Here is a 21,512-nt window from a genome sequence, read left to right as displayed (position 1 = left end):
TGGATAGATGCACTTTTATAATGGATAAATGCACTTTTATAATGGAGAGATGGACTTTTAGAATGGATAGATGGACTTTTATGATGGAGAGATGGACTTTTATGATGGAGAGATGGACTTTTATGACGGAGAGATGGACTTTTATAATGGACATATGCACTTTTATGATGGATAGATGGACTTTTATAATGGATAGATGCACTTTTAGAATGGATAGACAATAACAGATTTTTACAGCGATTGATTCCAACAATCTTTTCACAAAACTGACAAAACCTTGTCAAAATCCATCAACATTCAGTGCATGAGCTACATTCTGACATTCTAACTGAAAGTGGGTGAATATCAAAATACATGATAGAAACATTTTGTTACACCAATTACAAGTGTTTTTATTACAACATTTGGCCCTGGACTAGGGTATTCTATTTGTCCATTCTATTGGCTCTATTCTATTTTGAAGACTTGTGCTGGCTGCACAAGTCTAATTTAAGGCTCTCACAAATAAATAGTATGGGTATATTATACATTTTCTGAGTCATCAGAGTGCCTTGAGTATTGAAGTTGTTGACTTTTGTGTCCGTGGTGTTCTTTCATGCCACAGGGATAAAAGAAAGCATACAGTTTAGGCGGAAATTGTGAAAAAATGTGTGTTATTTCTGGTTTAAAGAAGTCATGTGACCTCTGTGTTTGTCAGACAGATTCAGTACTGGGCTTAAATGAAAGCCTAAAAGGTTCCCTTTCCAGCGATACCAAGCACCATATTATAGAATATTGACAATATCCCTAGCATGAGCCTAAACCAGATATACACCAGATTTCAAAAACGGAATTTATCTTAGGGGGTTAGTAACTTCATGAGCTGAAAAAAGTGATTTCGCTACCACCCCTGCACTGCTATAGTGATTTTTCTAATATTAGGGGTGTATACCTTGCCAAATAACAATGATAGCATTTTTCCCCCCGATGATACCGATCAACCCCCCTGGCTCATGGACTACATGTCTTTCGGAATTTTGAGAGTAGCCTACAATTCTATTGAGGTTCTGAGCCTGCTGATCAACTATTAGTGAAATCATCACAGATCCATTGATTTTGGTTGGATTTTTATGATTTTTTCTGTGGAATGAGTATACTGTTTGGTGAAAAGAATGGCATATTGACTGATGTCATAACTTGGGGGAATAGTTGATTGCCAATGAAGTAAAGATGAAAATATTGGAAAAAAGTGAGAAAACGCCTAATTTTTTGCATTAAATTGATGCAAAATCATGTAGAAATGTGTTTTAAGAGTTATTTTTTCAGTGGATGTTGTCAGCAAATGTGATCTTTGTATCTGGAGTGCATTTATTGACAGCCTACCAAACCCACTGAGGATTTGAGGGAAAAAATCATTTTTTACATTTTTCTGATAAAAAATAAAGGGTGCATACACTAAAATGGCCACAATTTTTTTTCGCGATGTTTCCGGCAGAGCAGACCCTCCAATTATTGGTTCTTAGGGTCAAAGTTAACAGAAAAAACACAAATAAAAAGTAGACCATAAACAGACCATGTCAGGTTCAACCCATTTTTGAGACTTTGGCTCCTTTAACTAACTAATCTATCTTTCTTTTTAACTAAATAATCCATCTTTCTGTAGCAGTATGAGTTAACTCATAACGAGCTGGCGTTCTTTTAACCAATTACTGCCACAGGCTCCCCCTATAAATACAGGTAGTAGTCCTTCTGACTGCCCTCTTGCTCGCTGGTGACGGAAGTGCGTCATACTTCCGGGTCACTCACTCCGTGTGTTGCTCTGCTGTAGGTAAAGTAGTGGCTTTGTTGTCTTTGCCCTTATTCCATTGGTATCGGCTGCCGTTATGTTTACTATGCATTGAATGCTTATAGATCTCCGGTTGGTGGGCCAGCCCTTTATTCCGTCGTTCAACGCATTTAAAAGCGGATGTTACTGAAAGCTGCCTGTACTGTTTGTACCCTTTGAGCTGCCTCCTCCTGGGTGATACAAAACGCTGCTTGATCGGTATGTAGGATACATGATGTAGGATTTATTTGTTTGATTTGGGGTTAATTCATTTTTTATTTTATAAATAACAGGAACTGGGCTGGTTCAACTGGAGATTGACGTCAGCTGCAGAGCATTTATTCACTAGCTGCTGTTTTGCCTGGATTGCTGTTTGTTTAACGCACATTTTGAATATTGTACAATCAACTTTAACGTCATCTGATTTCTGCACGTCCGTCCTGGAGTGTTGCTTGTTAACGTGTATATTTTGGATATTGTACCATCAACTCTACTTGATCGCTGCATGCCTGCCCTGGACAGCTGTTAATGTGTACGCTTTGAACATTCATACCAGCACTTGTACGCGATCGCGCTACCTGCTCGTCCTGGACAGCTGTTTCCTTGTGTGTTTTGAACATTACGTACCAGAAATTCTAACGTCACTCGATCACTGTACAGCTGTCTTTTTAATGCAGATTTTGAACATTGCATCATCAACTCTACTCGATCGCTGCCCGCCCGTCCTGCCTTCACGGCCACTGGGCAATTACGGCCACTGGACCCTCACGGCCGTACGTTTGACTGTGCGAGCCTCTAGTTTGACGTTGGGCCAGTGTTTTAACTGTTTGGATGCAGTTGAAGGGGTTGACTCTTTACAGTTATAATTTGAGTTGAGTGTTTATATTTCTTTTCTATTACTTTGTTTTCAATTTAGTTAATTTGCTTTTTTTTTATTTTGTTTCTTTATCAGTGATTTTAGTTTATCTCATTAGATAAACTAATCCAGTTAATGTTTATTTATATTTTGTCTTATCCTGTTTTATTGTTGAATTTGTCTTCCTTGGCCAAGGTTTCATTGTACTTTATTCAATATTATATTGACTTTTCTTTTTTTCTGTTGAGTGAATCCCCCTTGATTGTGTGTGTCTGTTTCAGTGGCTGAGAGCCGAAGGTGGGGGTATTGGTGTCCGGGTGGTGGTTTCCCCTTCCTGCGTGCTGTGTCGTCTATTCTGTTTTACTTTGCTGTGTTCACTGTTGTGTTTTTTTTAGTGTTTGTGTGTTCACGTGGTGACCTTTCCTGGGATTTCTTCGTGCCGTTGTGACTCCTTTCTCCTCCACCGGTAGGCCTCGCAGCAAGTATGAATGTGTTCTGAATTGTTTTAAATTATTGAATAAAATTTGTTATCTCTTTTAAAAATTGAACCTCGTCTCTGGCTGAATTGTTTACTTACCTGTGTGTCCTTAAGTGAATCAATAGTATTGCAATTAGGAAATAAAGAAGAATCATTCTCTGGGTGAAATTCCTAGGGTGGCGTAGTCGGTGTTTTTGGGGCAGGTTCCACTTAGACTATAACCTCCTCAGTACTGTTTGGCTCTCTGTATCGCCACATTTCTTTCTTTTTAACGAACTAATCCATCTTTCTTTCTAACTAATATATTTTTCTTTCTTTCATTCTAACTAATCTATCTTTCTTTCTTTCTAACTAATCTATCTTTCTATCTTTCTTTCTAACTAATCCATCTTTCTTTCTTTCTTTCTTTCTTTCTAACTAATCAATCTTTTTTCTTTCTCTCTCACTAATCTATCTTTCTTTCTAACTAATTAGTCTTTCTTTCTTTCTTTCTTTCTTTCTTTCTTTCTTTCTTTCTTTCTTTCTTTCTAACTAATCCACCATTCATTCATTCTTTCTTTCTAACTAATATTTCTTCTTTCTTTCTAACTAATCAATCTATCTTTCTTTCTAACTAATCTTTCTTTCTTTCTTTCTTTCTTTCTTTCTTTCTTTCTTTCTAACTTATCTTTCTATCTAATCTTTCTAACTAATCTTTCTTTCCTTTCTAACAAATATTTTTTTTCTTTCTTTCTAACTAATCTTTCTTTCTTTTTTCTTTCTTTCTTTCTAGACAATCTTTCTTCTTTCTTTCTAGCTAATCTTTCTTTTTTCTTTTTCTTTCTTTCTAACTAATCTTTCTTTTCTTTCTTGCTTACTTTTCTTTTTTTCTTTCTAACTTATCTTTCTTTCTTTCTACCTAATCTTTCTTTCTTTCTTTCTTTCTTTCTTTCTTTCTTTCATTCTTTCTACCTAATCTTTTTCTTTCTTTCTTTCTTTCTTTCTTTCTTTCTTTCTTTCTTTCTTTCTTTCTAACTAATCTTTCTTTCTTTCTTTCTTTCTTTCTTTCTACCTAATCTTTTTCTTTCTTTCTTTCTTTCTTTCTTTCTTTCTTTCTACCTAATCTTTTTCTTTCTTTCTTTCTTTCTTTCTTTCTTTCTTTCTACCTAATCGTTCTTTCTTTCTGCCTAATCTTTCTTTCTTTCTTTCTACCTAATCTTTCTTTATTTTTTCTTTCATTCTTTCTTTCTACCTAATCTTTCTACCTAATCTTTCTTTCTTTCTTTCTTTCTTTCTTTCTTTCTTTCTTTCTAACTATTCTTTCTTTCTAACTAATTTATCAATCAAAATTTAAACTACTTTAAACTTTAAACTACTTCAAATTTCTAACTACTTTAAACTTCTAACTACTTTTAACTTCTTCAAACTCTCTGGTCCGGCTTTCTCAAGCCAACTTAAAGTTTGTCTCAACAAACTTTTTTTTCTAGTTAGCACATTGTTGCTGTTTTCTTTTCTTACAGCATGTAATTTCCCTTTTCCACTCCAACTGGTTTGCATGCCTACAGAAAGACTATTGCCTTATCTACTGGTTGTCTTATTGTTGTGGGCTTTGTACAGGGTGAGGGCTAATTGCTATAATACACAAGAGAGCCTAGTGGAAATATTACAAATGGGTCGTTGCCTTACCTCCAAGCCACCCTGGCCGAGTTTTTGGCCCTGGTAAATAAATACTCATTTTCAGCCCTCATTTTAATAAACTCAGCCGTCTGCTCCTTGCTCCCTAAAACAAAACGAAATATTAGACCAAGATTTGCCTCAGACCACCTAATAATAAATAAAGTTGTGCAGTGGTAACGCTGGGGTTAGACTCCTGCCTTTTAACACTTGTTCTGCTAGCTATTTGAGTAAATTAAATACTTACATTTATAAGGGTATTGCTCGCTGCCACAGAGGAACTATCACCCGCCATTAAAAAAAAAAAAAAAAAAATCCTGTCAAAAAAAAAAAAAAATTTAATTCTATCCTTCGCGGCTAAGAAGGACAGGAGGCCCATTCAGAGGACCCTTAGAATGGGGACAGCTTCCATCGATAAAGACAGCTTCCATCGACAAAACCCCAGATAAAGAAAATTGACAATGTCACACTGTAGTTATCAGGACACACAAAAGACTAAGTTCATCTTTAAATGACTGTAATAATGATGGTGCTCAAATGAGAACACAAAGAGGAGTTGTAGTAGAGATTGTTTCCAGGCTAAAACATCTATTCAAAATACTGTTGTGGCAGGAAAAACGTTTGATACTACAACATACAAGGATTACGTCATAGTGTTCAAAGCTCATCTAAGCTCTCGAGATGAATCAGATGATATGGGCAGCCAATTATCTTTTCAGCATGAGAAAATAAGGATGAGCACTGGATTTACAGCTGTATATTTAAAAGCAGCTCACAAACATTCAGACAGTCACTGTTTGCTCTGACTCTGAAGCTTTGTTTATTTATACAGGTTTGTGATTCAAATGTTATGCAGAAAATTTATATGCATGTATATTCCCAGTATTTGAAAATAGCTATTAAATGTGTGAAATGACAATTTTGTGATTTCTCAACATTTTTCTTGTGTAATTTTCTTATAGTAATTTCTATTTTCAGCTTTTGCAAAACATCAAACTCAAAGCTGCCATGAGCTCTGTAAATGCAAGTTATTCACAGAATATCTCCATTGTTCATCCTCAATACTTTTTTATCATTGGACTTTCAGGTATACCATATAGCACTTATTTCTATATATTTTTATTTATGATTTATTTTATTACTATTATTGGGAACACTATAGTCCTTCTCATTATAGCTCTTGACCGGAGCCTGCATAGTCCAAAGTACATTGGTGTGTTTAACTTGGCCTTGGCTGATATTGGTGAAACTAATGCACTGATTCCTAACATGATGAAGACTTTTCTGTTTGACTCACAGTACATCTCCTACAATGCTTGTTTAGCAAACATGTTTTTTGTCTTCTTCTTCAGTAGTTTGCAAAGTGTCACTCTTGTTGTTCTGGCATATGATCGGTTCATTGCAATTTGTTTGCCATTAAGATATCATGCAATTGTGAACAATACCAGTATGGTTTATGTTTTTCCAGCAATATGGGCATTTAATTCTTCTATGGTAACCTTGATGGTGTCTTTGATCACCCGACTTTCAATTTGCGAATCCAATGTAATTCAGAGTTATTTTTGTGATCATGGGCCAGTGTATAGGTTGGCATGTAATGACTATAACATTAATAAGTCTGTGGGATTTGTTATCACATCTTTATACCTTATAGCACCAATGATCATTATATTCCTGTCATATCTGGGCATTTTTCTTGCTTTAAGCAAAATTACAACTTGGGAAAGTCGTTTAAGAGCGCTGAAGACCTGTGTTTCTCACCTGTTGTTAGTAGGGATTTATTTCTTCCCAATATGCTTCACATACCTTGCACAACTCTTGCTTGCTCTCACTCCCAATGCCAGAGTCATCAGCACATCTCTGGCATATGTTGTTCCACCAATGCTAAATCCCATCATTTATGTTTTAAACACAGCTGAAATCAAAAACTTATTGCGAAAAATTCTTACCAACAGACCTGCACCAATTAGAGAGAAGATTTCGAAATGACTTCAATTATTGTTTGCATTTTTTTATTTTTAATATATATATATATATATATATGTATGCAAATATGTATAATCAGCACTGGGACTGAATGTATGTGTTGGTGGACAGCAGTAATATGCTATTTAATTATTTATTTATGAATCAAGCTGTTTTCAAGTATGTGTATGTACTGCTTGTGGTCTTACTGACCCCAAGACAAAACAAACTTGAAGAGTTTTTTTATGAAAATGAAGAATATTTTATAAAGCAAATTGTGAACAATTATTGCTGTGTTCACTTATTTCATGTTTCTCTAATGTTTCAGCCACCAAAATGTTATGAACTTTCATCTTTTACTGTTAGTAGTGGGTCAGTTCAAATAAATGTGTTTAGTTATTGTTGTTGTTTTGTTGCAAAACCATCTGAATACAAATTTGACACAAATAATATTTGACTAAATAAAATAACATTATTTCTTAATATTTTAATCTTTGAATTCGTAATCAAGGTCCATTTTTACATGAGAGGTTTATTTTACTAAACTGATTGCTGATATTATTACCAATTGTGAAAATATAGATAAATTAATTTACACAAAATTTTTCAATGATTCCATTGTATTTTATTTATTTATTTTTTAATAAAATGTCATGCTGACACAAGTAGCACTTTAGTAGTAGTTATTATGACCGTCGCTAGCGTAGCTAGCGAAAGCGGTCATATAGGGATTGTCAAAGTTTGTTTGTTTTTTTTTCCCGTCATCTAACTGAATTTTTCGTCAACGATACCAGGGACACCGAAACACCGGGGAACATGAAATTTGGTGGGCATGTAGCCCCACTAGACTTCTACGGAAAAATTTCGTTTGGTCCCCGGGGGCCACTCCCCCCCCCCCCGCGCTGGGCCCCCCCCAAACCCAAAAAATGCAGTTTTTCCTAAATAAATACCTGAACCGTGGCACCGAGGATGAAGAAATGTTTATGGTATGTTGGTCTTAAGGGCTCACATCAACCTAGCCCATAATCGATTGTCAAAGTTTTTTTTTTTTTTTTTTTTTTGTCATCTGAATTTTTCGTCAACGATACCAGGGACACCGAAACACCGGGGAACATGAAATTTGGTGGGCATGTAGCCCCACTAGACTTTTACGGAAAAATTTCGTTTGGTCCCCGGGGGCCACTCCCCCCCTGCGCTGGGCCCCCCCAAACCCAAAAAATGCAGTTTTTCCTAAATAACTACCTGAACCGTGGCACCGAGGATGAAGAAATTTGTATGGTATGTTGGTCTTAAGGGCCCACATCAACCTAGCCCATAATCGATTGTCAAAGTTTTTTTTTTTTTTTTTTTTCATCATCTGAATTTTTCGTCAACGATACCAGGGACACCGAAACACCGGGGAACATGAAATTTGGTGGGCATGTAGCCCCACTAGACTTTTACGGAAAATTTTCGTTTGGTCCCCGGGGGCCACTCCCCCCCCCCCCCCCCCACCCCACGCTGGGCCCCCCCAAACCCAAAAAATTCAGTTTTTCCTAAATAACTACCTGAACCGTGGCACCGAGGATGAAGAAATTTGTATGGTATGTTGGTCTTAAGGGCCCACATCAACCTAGCCCATAATCGATTGTCAAAGTTTTTTTTTTTGTTTTTTTTTTTCGTCATCTGAATTTTTCGTCAACGATACCAGGGACACCGAAACACCGGGGAACATGAAATTTGGTGGGCATGTAGCCCCACTAGACTTTTACGGAAAAATTTCGTTTGGTCCCTGGGGGCCTCTCCCCCCCCGCGCTGGGCCCCCCCAAAACCAAAAAAATGCAGTTTTTCCTAAATAACTACCTGAACCGTGGCACCGAGGATGAAGAAATTTTTATGGTATGTTGCTCTTAAGGGCCCACATCAACCTAGCCCATAATCACTCATTTGTGATTTGCGCCCCTCCCATAAAAAATGAAAATGCAACATTATTCTGCTTTAATCGCCCCTATCTTCAGTTGAGATGTTCAGAACTGCACCATATTTCATGTGTATGATTAACTTGACATCCTCTGGGGGTATGCTAAGTTTCGTAGAATTTCATCCCTGGGGGGTATAAAATAAATTCATTTATGTGCACATTTAGTGACTGTACACTCATCGGCCTGTAGATGGTGGTGTTGAGCGAAGGGTTGCTGGTTTAGGATGATACTGTCACTAAGGTTGCCAACTGTTCCGAATTAGGCGGGACGTCCCGTATTTTGGGCCTAATTTATTTGTCCCGTGCGTGACCTCCCGTGTCCCGTTTTTTGACAAGCTGATAAACCACTGACTGATACAACAGCAACAGCAGCAGTGCTGACCACGACACTTGAGAATGATCACCGACACTTGTCATCATCCAATCACAGCTTTTTTTAATCACTGTTTTGAGACAAATCATTGTTTGATTTGCGAACATCCTCTGCCGTCTGGTCGCTTCCGCTTCAAGCCGGACTCGTCTCGCGCTAACGGTAATTTCCTTTCACTGTCCACGTTTTGATTTCGGCTAATCAATTTTGGTGAATGCAAACAACGTGATTATTGTTCATGAGTCTAACATCCAGCCACGCAAGAAAACATGTAATCTACCTGAGGGAATAATATGCTCAAAAACATTTCTGATTATTATTAATGTTTTAAAGCTTTTAGAAAGTACATAGAAAGCTTTTGTAACATTATCTTAACTGTCACTTTTGATTAATGTAATGCATCCTTGCTGAATAAAAGTAGGCAATTACTTTCTTTATTTTTTTTCCCAAAAAATAATCTTACTAACCCCAAACTTTTGAACTGTAAGCCTAGTGTATAATGTTAAAAAAGCTTTCTATTTTAGATAAATGCTGTTATTTTGAACTATGGTTTGTTTGTAATGTGCCTTTTTAGCGCAATTTTCCTACGGACAAAATTGCGATTGTTAACTCATGATTTCTGTTCTGTCTGTGCGCACCAATCTTGCACTTCTATCTCCTCCTCAACCAGACCACCTAGAGACTTCGGGTTTCCGGCATTATGTTAAGGAAGGTCTAATCTCAAGAACGCACACAAAAAATAAAAAATAAAAAATAAATACAAAAAAACACCATAAAAAGATTTACTATCTCTTAGTGTTGTGATCCCATGACGTCAGAAAATTGCGCTAAAACACTCACTGAGTTTTTATTACTTGTTTCATGTATGACATTAAAATTATTTTTAGAATTAAATACATAAATAGGTTAAGCAATACAAATGTGTTTATGTCTGATAACCTTTTAAACACAAACTTAACTGCAGACACTGAAATGACGTACACTGTGTGATACAGTACAAATATTTTGAGTGTCCCTCATTTTCCTATAAATAACCACGATTGTCCCGCATTTTCCTTTTCTGAAGTTGGCAACCCTAACTGTCACACACACACATGCAGGAATACAAACAAATGCAAGCATGCACACACACTGACATCCACACGCACAGACACACACCCATACACACACATACAAATCCACATGCACAGACACACACACACGCGCACACACATGTACGCACGCATACATACACGCACAGACACACACACACACACACACACACAGACACACACATACACAAACACACACACATACACACACACACAGACAGACATGCACATACTACTACTTTTTTTAGGTATATACATAAACACGCAATACAGCCAAATTGCTCCACGTCATTTATTTTTGTGGAAAGCCAGTTCAGGCCTGAGCGGCGGTCATATTTTGTACCGCCATGCGGTACATCTAGTTTATTCTGTAAATCCAAAGGTCTGCAGCTTTCATTCTAGCATAACAATGAAAATGTACCTAAATACTTACAGTGCCCTCCACAATTATTGAACCCCCTGGTAAATATGATCAAAATTGGCTGTAAAAAATAAATCTGCATCGATTATCCTTGTGATCTTTCATTCAAAAAATGTGCAAAATTCTAACCTTTCATTGAAGTAAAAGAATTGAAAGTGGGGGGAAATCACATTATGAAATAAATGTTTTTCTCCAAAACATGTTGGCCACAATTATTGAAACCCCTAGAATTTTTTACGAGTAAAATATCTCTGAAGTATATTCCCATTAATATTTACCTTTTTTAGTACACCAGGGTGACTAGGAACATGAAACTGTCCAGCTATGACTTCGTGTTTCACAGGAGTTTAAATATGAGGAAACACAAAGGCCAAATCCGCTTAATCATCCATCACAATGAGTAAAACCACAGAATACAGTTCTGATGCGTAGCAAAAGATTGTTGAGCATCACAAACTAGAAAGTGGCTGTAAGACAATAGCTAAAGAATTGAAAATCCCCATTTTGACCATCAGGGCAATAATTAAGAAGTTATAACCAACTAAAGATGTTACGAATCTGCCAGGAAAAGGACGTGTGTCTATACTGTCTTAATGCACGGCGAGTATGAAAGTTTGAGTGGCCAAAGACTCTCCAAGGATCACAGATGGAGAATTGCAGAGATTAGTTGAGTCTTAGGGTCAGAAAGCCTAAAAAAAAAATTATCAAACAACCCCTACATCCCCACATGTTGTTTGGGAGGGTTTAAAAAAAAACCTCCTCACTCATCCAAAAACAAATTCCAGCAATTTTAATTGTCAGACACGACTGGATCTTCAAACAACACAGGGTTCTGTGGTCAGATGAGACTAAAACAGAGCTTTTTGGCAGCAAACACACTAGATGGGTTTGGTGAACACAAGGATAAAAAGTACCCCATGTGTACAATTTAATATACAATTGGATCTTTAATGTTGTGGGCATATTTTTCTGCTGGAGGTCCTGGACTTCTTATTCAGATACATGGCATCGTGGATTCTATCAAATATCAACAGATAAAAAATCTAAACCTGACGCCTTCTGCTAGAAATCTTATAATGGGCCGTGGTTGGATCTTCCATCAGGACAACGATCCAAAACAAACATCAAAATCAACACAAAAATTTGTTGTGGAGCACAAAATGAAGCTTCTGCCATGACCGTCCCAGTTCCCTGACCTGATGAGTGGGCTGAACTGAAGAGAAGAAGCACCAACATGGATCTGGGAATCTGAAGGATCTGGAGAGATTCTGTGTGGAGGAATGGTCTCTGATCTCTTGTCAGTTATTCTCCAAACTCATCAGGCATTATAGGAGAAGACTCAGAGCTGTTATCTTGGCAAAAGGAGATTGCAAAAAGTATTTAATAAAAGGGTTTCAATAATTGTGGCCAACGTGTTTTGGAGAAAAACATTTATTTCATAATGTGATTTTCCCGCCACTTTCAATTCTTTTACTTCAATGAAAGGTTAGAATTTTGCACATTTTTTGAATGAAAGATCACAAGGATAATCGATGCAGATTTATTTTTTACAGCCAATTTTGATCATATTTACCAGGGGGTTCAATAATTGTGGAGGGCACTGTAGAAATTAAAATAGTGTAAAATACATACTATTTCCAAAAATATCATTATCAAAATCAATATCACACCACAATGTATATTTTCCAAGCGTTGGTCATTTGCAGGGTCCACTTCATCGGAATTGTCCGCACACACAATGGATTTGGCACAGTTTATTTTACTCCGGATGTCCATACACTCACTCCTACACACAATGTGGCATTCCCAATCCACCTAACCTGCATGTCTTTAGATTGTGTAGGAGAAACTAGAGCACCCGGAGGAAACCCACGCAGAAACGAGGACCTTCTTGCAGTGAGGCGACAGTGTTACCCACTGAGCAACCGTGCCACCAATTCAGTGCACCACCAACTCAGCTGCAAGAATTCTGTGGTCTACTGTGGTCTTTCACTGCCATCTAGTGGCTACATTTTAATAAGAGAATGTAGGGCTGGGCGATAAATCGATTTTATCGATTAACTCGAATGTGTAGTTTACGTCGACTTGTTTGAATGAAAATTGGTTTTCTCTTTAACATCTGCCACGCTCCACTCTGGGCTCCCGTAGTACCGAATGGGCTCAGCCCTTCCCCCGCGCATTTGCCATAGAGATACACAAACAACATGGCAGTGAGCACGGAAGAACTCGTTCCTAAGAAAGGCGCAGTGTCATCCGTAATTTGCAATTGGTTCGGTTTTGCGTCGTCAGACGCAGAACAAACAACACCCCGCTGCAAAGTGTTTTTGAAGTTTGTTGCTAGCAAAGGTAGCAATATGTTTTATGTTGCATTTTATGCTATGTCACGTTATGTTATGTTACTGTCACGGTTTTCAGGTTCACTGACTCATTTGTGCTCTCTCTCTCTCTCTCTTTCTCTCTCTCTCTCTCTCTCTCTGTGCTCTTGAGTGCTGATTTAGTCATCTGTTTCACCTGGTCCACATTAGCACGACTCTACTTAACCTGTACCTTTTCTGTTCTGTGTTGTCAGAAGGTTTTTTTTTGTTGTTGTTGTTGTTTTTTGTGTGCAGTGTGTTCCAGCTCTCAGTTGTGCCTCAGTCCTAGCTCTCAGTTGTGCCTCAGTCCTGTTCCAGTCTGGATGATTGCTACTCTGACGAATTCGGATCTTGTTTCTGGACTGTCTGTTTGCGGCTCTGGTTGTTGCCTGGATACCCACGACTCTCTGTACCAGTGTCTAACTTGCTTTTGCCTGCTGTTCACACTAGTGTATATCTAATAAATTCACCTTAATGCATTTGCGATTGCATCTGTCTCGTTCATCCCTGACAGAAACTTCTGACCACATCATGGATGCAGCGGAGTTGAACGAATATCTGTCTCATAGCAGTTCTCGTTTGGATCGACAAGAAGAGGAAACGAAAACTACAGGTTGTGCGGTGCAGGCTCTGGTAGCACAAGTGTCTGATCTGATGGTTCAATTACAACACCTGAGAACTGGAGTGACCGCTTCTTCTATCGTATCGACCTCACCACCAAATCCTCCTGCCTCTTGGATGACAGCTTTGGCCACGGAGCCTCGATTACTGCCATCTGCGCCGAAAGCCACATCTTTGTCGAGCATTCATAACTAAATGCTCCTTATTCTTTTCACTTCAGCCTCAGACATTTGACACAGAACAGTCTAGAGTGGCCCTTGTATTGACTTTGCTGTCGGAGAAGGCGGCGCTCTGGGGAACGGCGAGAACAAGCATCCCTGCTGCGCTTCATTCCAAACGCTAGTGGACGAGATGAGACGGGTGTTTGACCGTGCCATCGTTGGTCGTGAAGCGGTGCGGGTGCTTGCCGACTTACGTCAAGGTAATCGAGAAGTATATTTCTGATTCTCGACAGCCGGGTTCATCTGCCCGTCCTCTTCTCCTGCTGGGGCTCGGTTCTTTTTCGTGGACAAGAAGGATGGCTCTTTGTGACCATGCATCGATTACAGAGTTGAATGACATCACGGTAAAGAATACTTATCCTTAGCCATTGATGTCTTCAGCCTTTGAGCAGTTGCAGGGAGCTTATGTGTTCACGAAACTGCACCTGCGTAATGCCTATCATTTGGTCCGCATAAGAGAGGGGGATGAGTGGAAAACCACATTTAATACCCCAAAGGGCCATTTTGAATATCTGGTTATGCCTTTCAGCCTGTCCAACTCCCCCCCGGTTTTCCAAGCATGCGTCAATGACGTGCTGAGAGATATGGTTGACCAGTTCATATATGTCTACCTGGATGGCTTATTGAAGCGGGGTAAAGTTAGTTTTAGGTTCGATATTCGCCAGACATTCGTTTTTCCATGTCACTGCTCTATAGAGTCGGCAGTCTTACAGATATATCAATACCAAGATTACTTTTAACAGTAGTCAATCAATTTATGTCGACATGAAAAATTTGTTAAAAATAACCTTACGTGCATTATAGCTGCATATTTATACCTGAGAGTGCTTTTAACGCACTGTCACAGCTCATAATGCTTGAGGGAACATCTGCCAATTACACCAACTGCATTAAAACATGTAATTTTTACTAGCTAAAATTACTTTTAACACTTAAAAACAGACATGTTAAAATTCCAAAGCTTGCAGTAGGTTACTATTAGTAACACCGACTTACCAGTGACATTTTGCCAATATCCCTTACTGTATGTACAGTATACAAATATTAATATGAAAATATTACTGTAATTCACCTAAAGTGTTTTTTTCATATTTCAAATGTTGTAGTAATTCCCTAGTGACCAGACTGGCTTACTACAGGTCAAGTTTGCACAATACCTCCCTTACTGTACGTACAGTTCACAAATATTGATACGAAAATATTACTGTAATTCACTTAAAGTGTTTTTTTTTTTTTTTCATGTTTCAAAGGTTGTAGTAATTCCCTAGTGACCAGGCTGACTTACTACAGGTGACATTTTCACAATACCTCCCTTACTGTACGTACAGTACACAAATATTAATATTGAAATATTACTGTAATTCGCTTAAAGTGTTTTTTCATATTTCAAAGGTTGTAGTAATTCCCTAGTGAACAGACTGACTTACTACAGGTGAGATTTTGACCATACCTCCCTTACTGTACGTACAGTACACAAATATTAATATGAAAATATTACTGTAATTCACCTAAAGTGTTTTTTTCAAGTTTCAAATGTTGTAGTAATTCCCTAGTGACCAGACTGACTTACTACAGGTGAAATTTTAACAATACCTCCTTTACTATATGTACAGTATACAAATATTAATATGAAAATATTACTGTAATTCACCTAAAGTGTTTTTTCATGTTTCAAAGGTTGTAGTAATTCCCTAGTGGCCAGACTGACTTACTACAGGTGACATTTTAACAATACTTCCCTTAATGTACGTACAGTACACAAATATTGATGCAAAAATATTACTGTAATTCACCTAAAGGTTTTTTTTTTTTTTTTTTTTTTTTTTTTTTCAAAGGTTGTAGTAGTTGCCTAATGACCAGAGTGACTTATGTTACAAGCCTGGCTCAAAGCAAGCAACAGAGTAGGGAAAGACCACACGCGGAATAGCAATATATATAGATTTATTAAATAAAGAGAATTTAACAAAATAGATTTTATACAGTCAGTAATGAAGTTGGCTTTGAAAAATAAAAGTGTAAGCAATCAGTGTAGTGCGGTGTAATGAATAAGCAAAACAAAATCCTAAACGGTGCGGGAGAGATGGAACAGCGGCGGTGGCTTCCTCCCTGGTCTCCTCTGAAGCGTTTTTAAAGACCTAGACCAGGAACTGATTAGCACAACTCCAAACACCTGCGCCCAGCTCACCTGTAGGAGACAGACGCAGCACACAAACAGGAGGAGGAGGAGGAGCCGTGACACTTACTACAGGTGACATTTTCACAATACCTCCCTTACTGTAAGTACAGTAAGGGAGGTATTGTGAAAATTTGACCTGTAGTAAGTCAGTCTGGTCACTAGGGAATTACTACAACCATTGAAACATGAAAAAAAAAACACTTTAGGTGAATTACAGTAATATTTTCATATTAATATTTGTGTATTGTACGCACAGTAAGGGAGGTAATGTGAAAATTCGACCTGTAGTAAGTCAGTCTGGTCACTAGGGAATTACTACAACCATTGAAACATGAAAAAAAAAAACACTTTAGGTGAATTACAGTAATACTTTCATATTAATATTTGTGTACTGTACTTACAGTAAGGGGGGTATAGTTAAAATGTGACCTATAGTAAGTCAGTCTGGTCACTAGGGAATTACTACAACCTTTGAAATATGAAAAAACACTTTAGGTGAATTACAAAAATATTTTCATATTAATATTTGTGTACTGTACGTACAGTAAGGGAGGTATAGTTAAAATTTCACCTGTAGTAAGTCAGCCTGGTCACTAGAGAATTACTACAACCTTTGAAACATGATAAAACACTTTAGGTGAATTACAATAATATTTTCATATTAATATTTGTGTACTGTACATACAGTAAGGGAGGTATAGTTCAAATTTGACCTGTAGTAAGTCAGCCTGGTCACTAGAGAATTTCTACAACCTTTGAAACATGAAAAAACACTTTAGGTGAATTACAGTAATATTTTCATATTAATATTTGTGTACTGTATGTACAGTAAGGGAGGTATGGTCAAAATTTGACCTGTAGTAAGTCAGTCAGGTCACTAGGGAATTACTACAACATTTGAAACCTGAAAAAAAAAAACTTTAGTTGAATTACAGTAATATTTTCTTGTCAATATTTGTGTACTGTAATTACAGTAAGGGAGGTATGGTCACATTTTTACCTGTAGTAAGTCAGTCTGGTCACTAGGGAATTACTACAACCTTTGAAACATGAAAAAAAAAACACATTTTAAGTGAATTACAGTAATATTTTCATATCAATATTTGTGTACTGTACATACAGTAAGGGAGGTATGGTCAAAATTCGACCTGTAGTAAGTCAGTCTGTTCACTAGGGAATTACTACAGCCTTTGAAACATGAAAAAACACTTTAGGTGAATTACAGTAATATTTTTATATTAATATCTGTGTACTGTACATACAGTAAGGGAGGTATGGTAAAAATTGCATCTGTAGTAAGTCCGTCAGGTCACGAGATAATTACTACAACCTTTGAAACATGAAAAAATATTTTAAGTGAATTACAGTAAGATGTTCATATAATATTTGTGTACTGTACGTACAGTAAGGGAGGTATTGTGAAAATTTTACCTTTAGTAAATCAGTCTGGTCACTAGGGAATTATTACCACCTTTGAAACATGAAAAAACACTTTAGGTGAATTACAGTAATATTTTCATATAAATGTGTGTGTACTGTACGCACAGTAAGGGATATATGGTCAAAATGTCACCTGTAGTAAGTCAGTCTGGTCTCTAGAGATGTACTACAACCTTTGAAACATGAAAAAAACACTTTAGGTGAATTACAGTAATATTTTCATATTAATATTTGTGTACTGTACTTACAGTAAGGGAGGTATAGTTAAAATGTCACCTGTAGTAAGTCAGTCAGGTCTCTAGGTATGTACTACAACCTTTGAAACATGAAAAACACTTTAGGTGAATTACAGTAATATTTTCATATAAATGTTTGTGTACTGTATGCACAGTAAGGGAGATATGGTCAAAATGTCACCTGTAGTAAGTCAGTCTGGTCTCTAGGGATGTACTACAACCTTTGAAACATGAAAAAAAACACTTTAGGTGAATTACAGTAATATTTTCATATTAATATTTGTGTACTGTACGTACAGTAAGGGAGGTATGGTCAAAATTTGACCTGTAGTAAGTCAGTCAGGTCACTAGGGAATTACTACAACCATTGAAACATGAAAAAACATTGTAAGTGAATTACTTTAATTTGATTCTAAAAATATTTCTGTACTGTACATACAGTAAGCCAGGTATTGGCAAAATCTCATATGTAGTAAGCCAGAGTCGTCACTTGGAACAACTAGAACCTTTGAAACACGAAAAACCATTAATTATTGGACTTCGGTTTGCACTGTGAGCTGAATTTGCAGACGGTCCCTAAAGCAGCCTATGTGAATATGCAGCGAATATCGAACCTAAAACTAACTCTACCCCGCTACATAAGCGTATTTTCTTCTTCTCTCCAGGAACAGGTTCAGCACGTCAGGCGAGTGCTCCAGAGGCTGTTAGAGAATGGGCTTTTTGTCAAGGTGGAGAAATGCGTTTTCCATGTACAGTCAGTTTCCTTCTTATGGTACATTGTCTCGTCCGAGGGAGTGTGCATGGATTCCCGACAAGGTTAAGGCTGTGGTGGATTGGCCAACCCCAGATTCCTGCAAGGCCCTGCAGAGGTTTCTGGGGTTCGCCAATTTCTACCGCCATTTTATTCGCAGTTTCAGCCAACTAGCCGCTCCTCTGATTGTCTTGACCTCCACCAAAATGACGTTCAGGTGGTCTGAAGCCGCGTTCTCCAACCTCAAGAGCCGCTTCATTTCGGTTCCCATTCTCGTAGCCCCTGATCCCTCATGTCAGTTTGTGGTGGAGGTCGACGCTTCAGAGGTGGGGGTAGGCGCGGTTCTTTCCCAGCGCTCCTCCGCGGATGACAAAATGCATCCTTGTGCGTTTTTTTCTCATCGTTTGACTCCCGCCACAAGCAATTATGACATTGGCAATAGTGATGCGCGGGTCGGCTTTTTTTCCAACCCGCGGGTCCCGCTTTTATGAAATTATTTGGCCCGCCCCAGCCCGCCCCAGCCCGCCCCGCACCACTGTATCTATTTTTACAACCCGCCCCGCCCCGCACCCGCGACCATTAAATAGACATACTGGACATTGTAATGTAAATGAAAACAGCCTTTATTTCACCCTGAAAGTGCTTGGAAACATTGCCATGTAAACTGGCAATAACAGACGATTCTGAATATGAACCATAAATCAGGTCATATTAATAAGATAATTATTTAAACATTTTCAATATTTACAAAGCAGCGTTTGTATTCATTTAATTAATCATTCACCTTTTTTTCTTTTAATTATGTAAAATCCCGACCTCAATTTCTCAAACACTTCATCTTCCATCTTCACTTTTATTTCTCCGTCTTTGTTGTTGTGGCTGGCGGCGGGAGCTGCTTTGCGCGAGCTGTGTCACGTGACACCAAAGGTTTGGGGAAATCACGCAAGTTGCATTGCTACGGCCTTATCAAAGAACCTACTAAAATATGATTAGATTGATATTCCCAAATATTTAATATAGGCTGGACATTGCATGCAACATATATGGATTTTTATTTTATTTTGTTTTTAATGACCCGCCCCAACCCGCCCCGCAAATAAAGTGACAATTTCTTTACCCGCCCCAACCCGACCCGGGGCCCGCGGGTTATGAGACGACCCGCGCATCACTAATTGGCAACATGGAGTTGTTGTCTGTCAAGTTAGCATTGGAAGAATGGTGCCATTGGTTAGAAGGTTCGGGGGTACCTTTTATTGTCTGGACCGATCATAAGAACCTCGAGTACATCAAATACACCAAAAGACTTAACTCCACGCAGGCTCGGTGGGCTTTATTTTTTGGTTGTTTTGATTTTTCCATCTCTTACCGTCCGGGTTCCAAAAACATCAAACCTGATGCCTTGTCACGTGTTTTTGATCATTCCGAGCAGCAGTCTACTCCTGAGTGCATTTTTTTTAGTGCACCAAAGGTACCATCGCACCTGGAAAGGAGCCCGACGGACTCTTCTCCAGGTGGGAGCGTGCACCAAGGCCCAGGCCGATCGCCACCGGTCAAAACCTCAAGTCTACGTTGAGGGTCAAAAAGTGTGGCTTTCTTCTAAAAATACTCCTCTTTGCTCCATCAGCAATAAATTGGCCCCTAAATTTATCGGCCCGTTTACTGTCACTAAGATCATTAACCCAGTGTCAGTCCGCCTCAAACTCCCTCCGGCGTACAGGAGGATCCATTCTGTATTTTATGTTTCCAAATTGAAGCCCGTTTTTCATTCATCCATTAATCCGCCTTTTCTGTTCTGTGTTGTCAGAAGTTTAGTGTTTTTCATGCAGTGTGTTCCAGCTTTCAGTTGTGCCTCAGTCCTGTTCCAGTCTGGATGATTGCTCATTAAAGCAATGATTTACAAGTGAGAGGCAGACGATCCATCACAATATATATATATATAGTTATATATATATATATATATATATATATATATATATAACTTTTAATGGTCACTTTTGCATCCTTTCTTTAAGCTAGGCTTTATGATCAAGCACAAGCATGACCATTTTAAAAATGTCTCTTTTTGTGTTTAGAAAAAGAAAGGTCAAACAGCTATAACGAGATAGCTCAAAGGGGAAATAGTAATAATAACTCATAAATTGTTATGATTAATTATTAATATTTGGGTCAGTTAATTGGATTAATTTGATGTAGCTAAATTAATATTACAATCAATTAATCAGTTCGTCCAACGAACTCTTTTGATTATTCATTTATTATTCTAAGAAAAGCGTATCTTTCATGGCCACCGAAAAATAATTATTTCTTAGCATGTACAGCGCTTAGAGCATATAACAAGATCAAGATCATAAAATAGACTTTGTTGCAAGCAGAGAATCAGAACCAAATACATATTGTGCACAAGTTTTATTATCTAAATCACAAACATAACTAAACTAAACATACATGCATACATGCATAGGTAAAATGGTAAGTGATATGGAACCTGAAGCAGGAAATGGAACTATGGAAAAGATCCATTTAACTATGAAAATAACCATCAGCTTATCATTTTCAGAGCACCTCATTAAATTGATACTTGCATGGTCTGTGCAGTGGACACAATTCTTGAAGTGGTTGAAAATTGAAGTTGTTGAAGTTGCAATCGTTTTCTTCTCCGCTGGATGAAGAAGATAAGATGAACTTGCATGGTTAGTTCTCAGGTCCCCACAGACATCAACCCGAAGAAGCAGCAGTAGAGAGCCAGAAGAAGAGAAAGAGGGCCACTGTGAATTTGTCTCTAATAAAGTCTGAGAAAGGCCTCACCTCTCCGGGTTTGCTTGACCAATGAGAAGGGTGGAATTTCCAAGCGGGAAAATTCCTCTGTGGTTGATTTATGAATCTTTGTTTTAAGCGTGCTCATTTCCATGTGCAGCTGGATTGGTTTCTGATGACGAAACTAAGAAAGATTCTTGTAATACTAATATGTTGCACAGCTATTGGCATATCATGTACACAATCATTTCGATCTTCACAGTACCAGTTTATAGAGACCAAACATGGTATAGGTGAGGTTACATTGACCGTTGGTTCTATCATAAAATGCACAGTATCAAAAAAATAATAGAATTAAAAA

At 37.9% G+C, this 21,512-nt stretch overlaps 1 protein-coding gene and 1 long non-coding RNA gene across 2 annotated transcripts; both read left to right on the top strand.

The window, feature by feature from the left end:
* The first annotated feature begins 1,749 nt into the window (after positions 1-1,749).
* Positions 1,750-3,206, top strand: LOC307166674. The gene is made up of 3 exons (XR_013822671.1): positions 1,750-1,807; positions 1,891-2,023; positions 2,098-3,206. It is a non-coding gene; the product is annotated as an uncharacterized lncRNA (long non-coding RNA).
* A 2,590-nt stretch (positions 3,207-5,796) lies between these two features.
* Positions 5,797-6,780, top strand: LOC307166672 (olfactory receptor 52E8-like; the record flags this gene model as incomplete). Its single annotated transcript, XM_079885168.1, has 1 exon — positions 5,797-6,780. The coding sequence occupies exon 1, from the start codon at positions 5,800-5,802 to the stop codon at positions 6,778-6,780; it is 981 nt and encodes a 326-aa protein (XP_079741294.1). The 5' UTR covers positions 5,797-5,799.
* Between the last annotated feature and the right edge of the window lie 14,732 nt (positions 6,781-21,512).

Source organism: Squalius cephalus (assembly GCF_949319135.1).
Source record: "Squalius cephalus genome assembly, chromosome: 11".
Taxonomy (NCBI): domain Eukaryota; kingdom Metazoa; phylum Chordata; class Actinopteri; order Cypriniformes; family Leuciscidae; genus Squalius; species Squalius cephalus.
The sequence above is the reverse complement of the archived record's forward strand: the minus strand, read 5'-3'. Positions and strand labels throughout refer to the sequence as shown.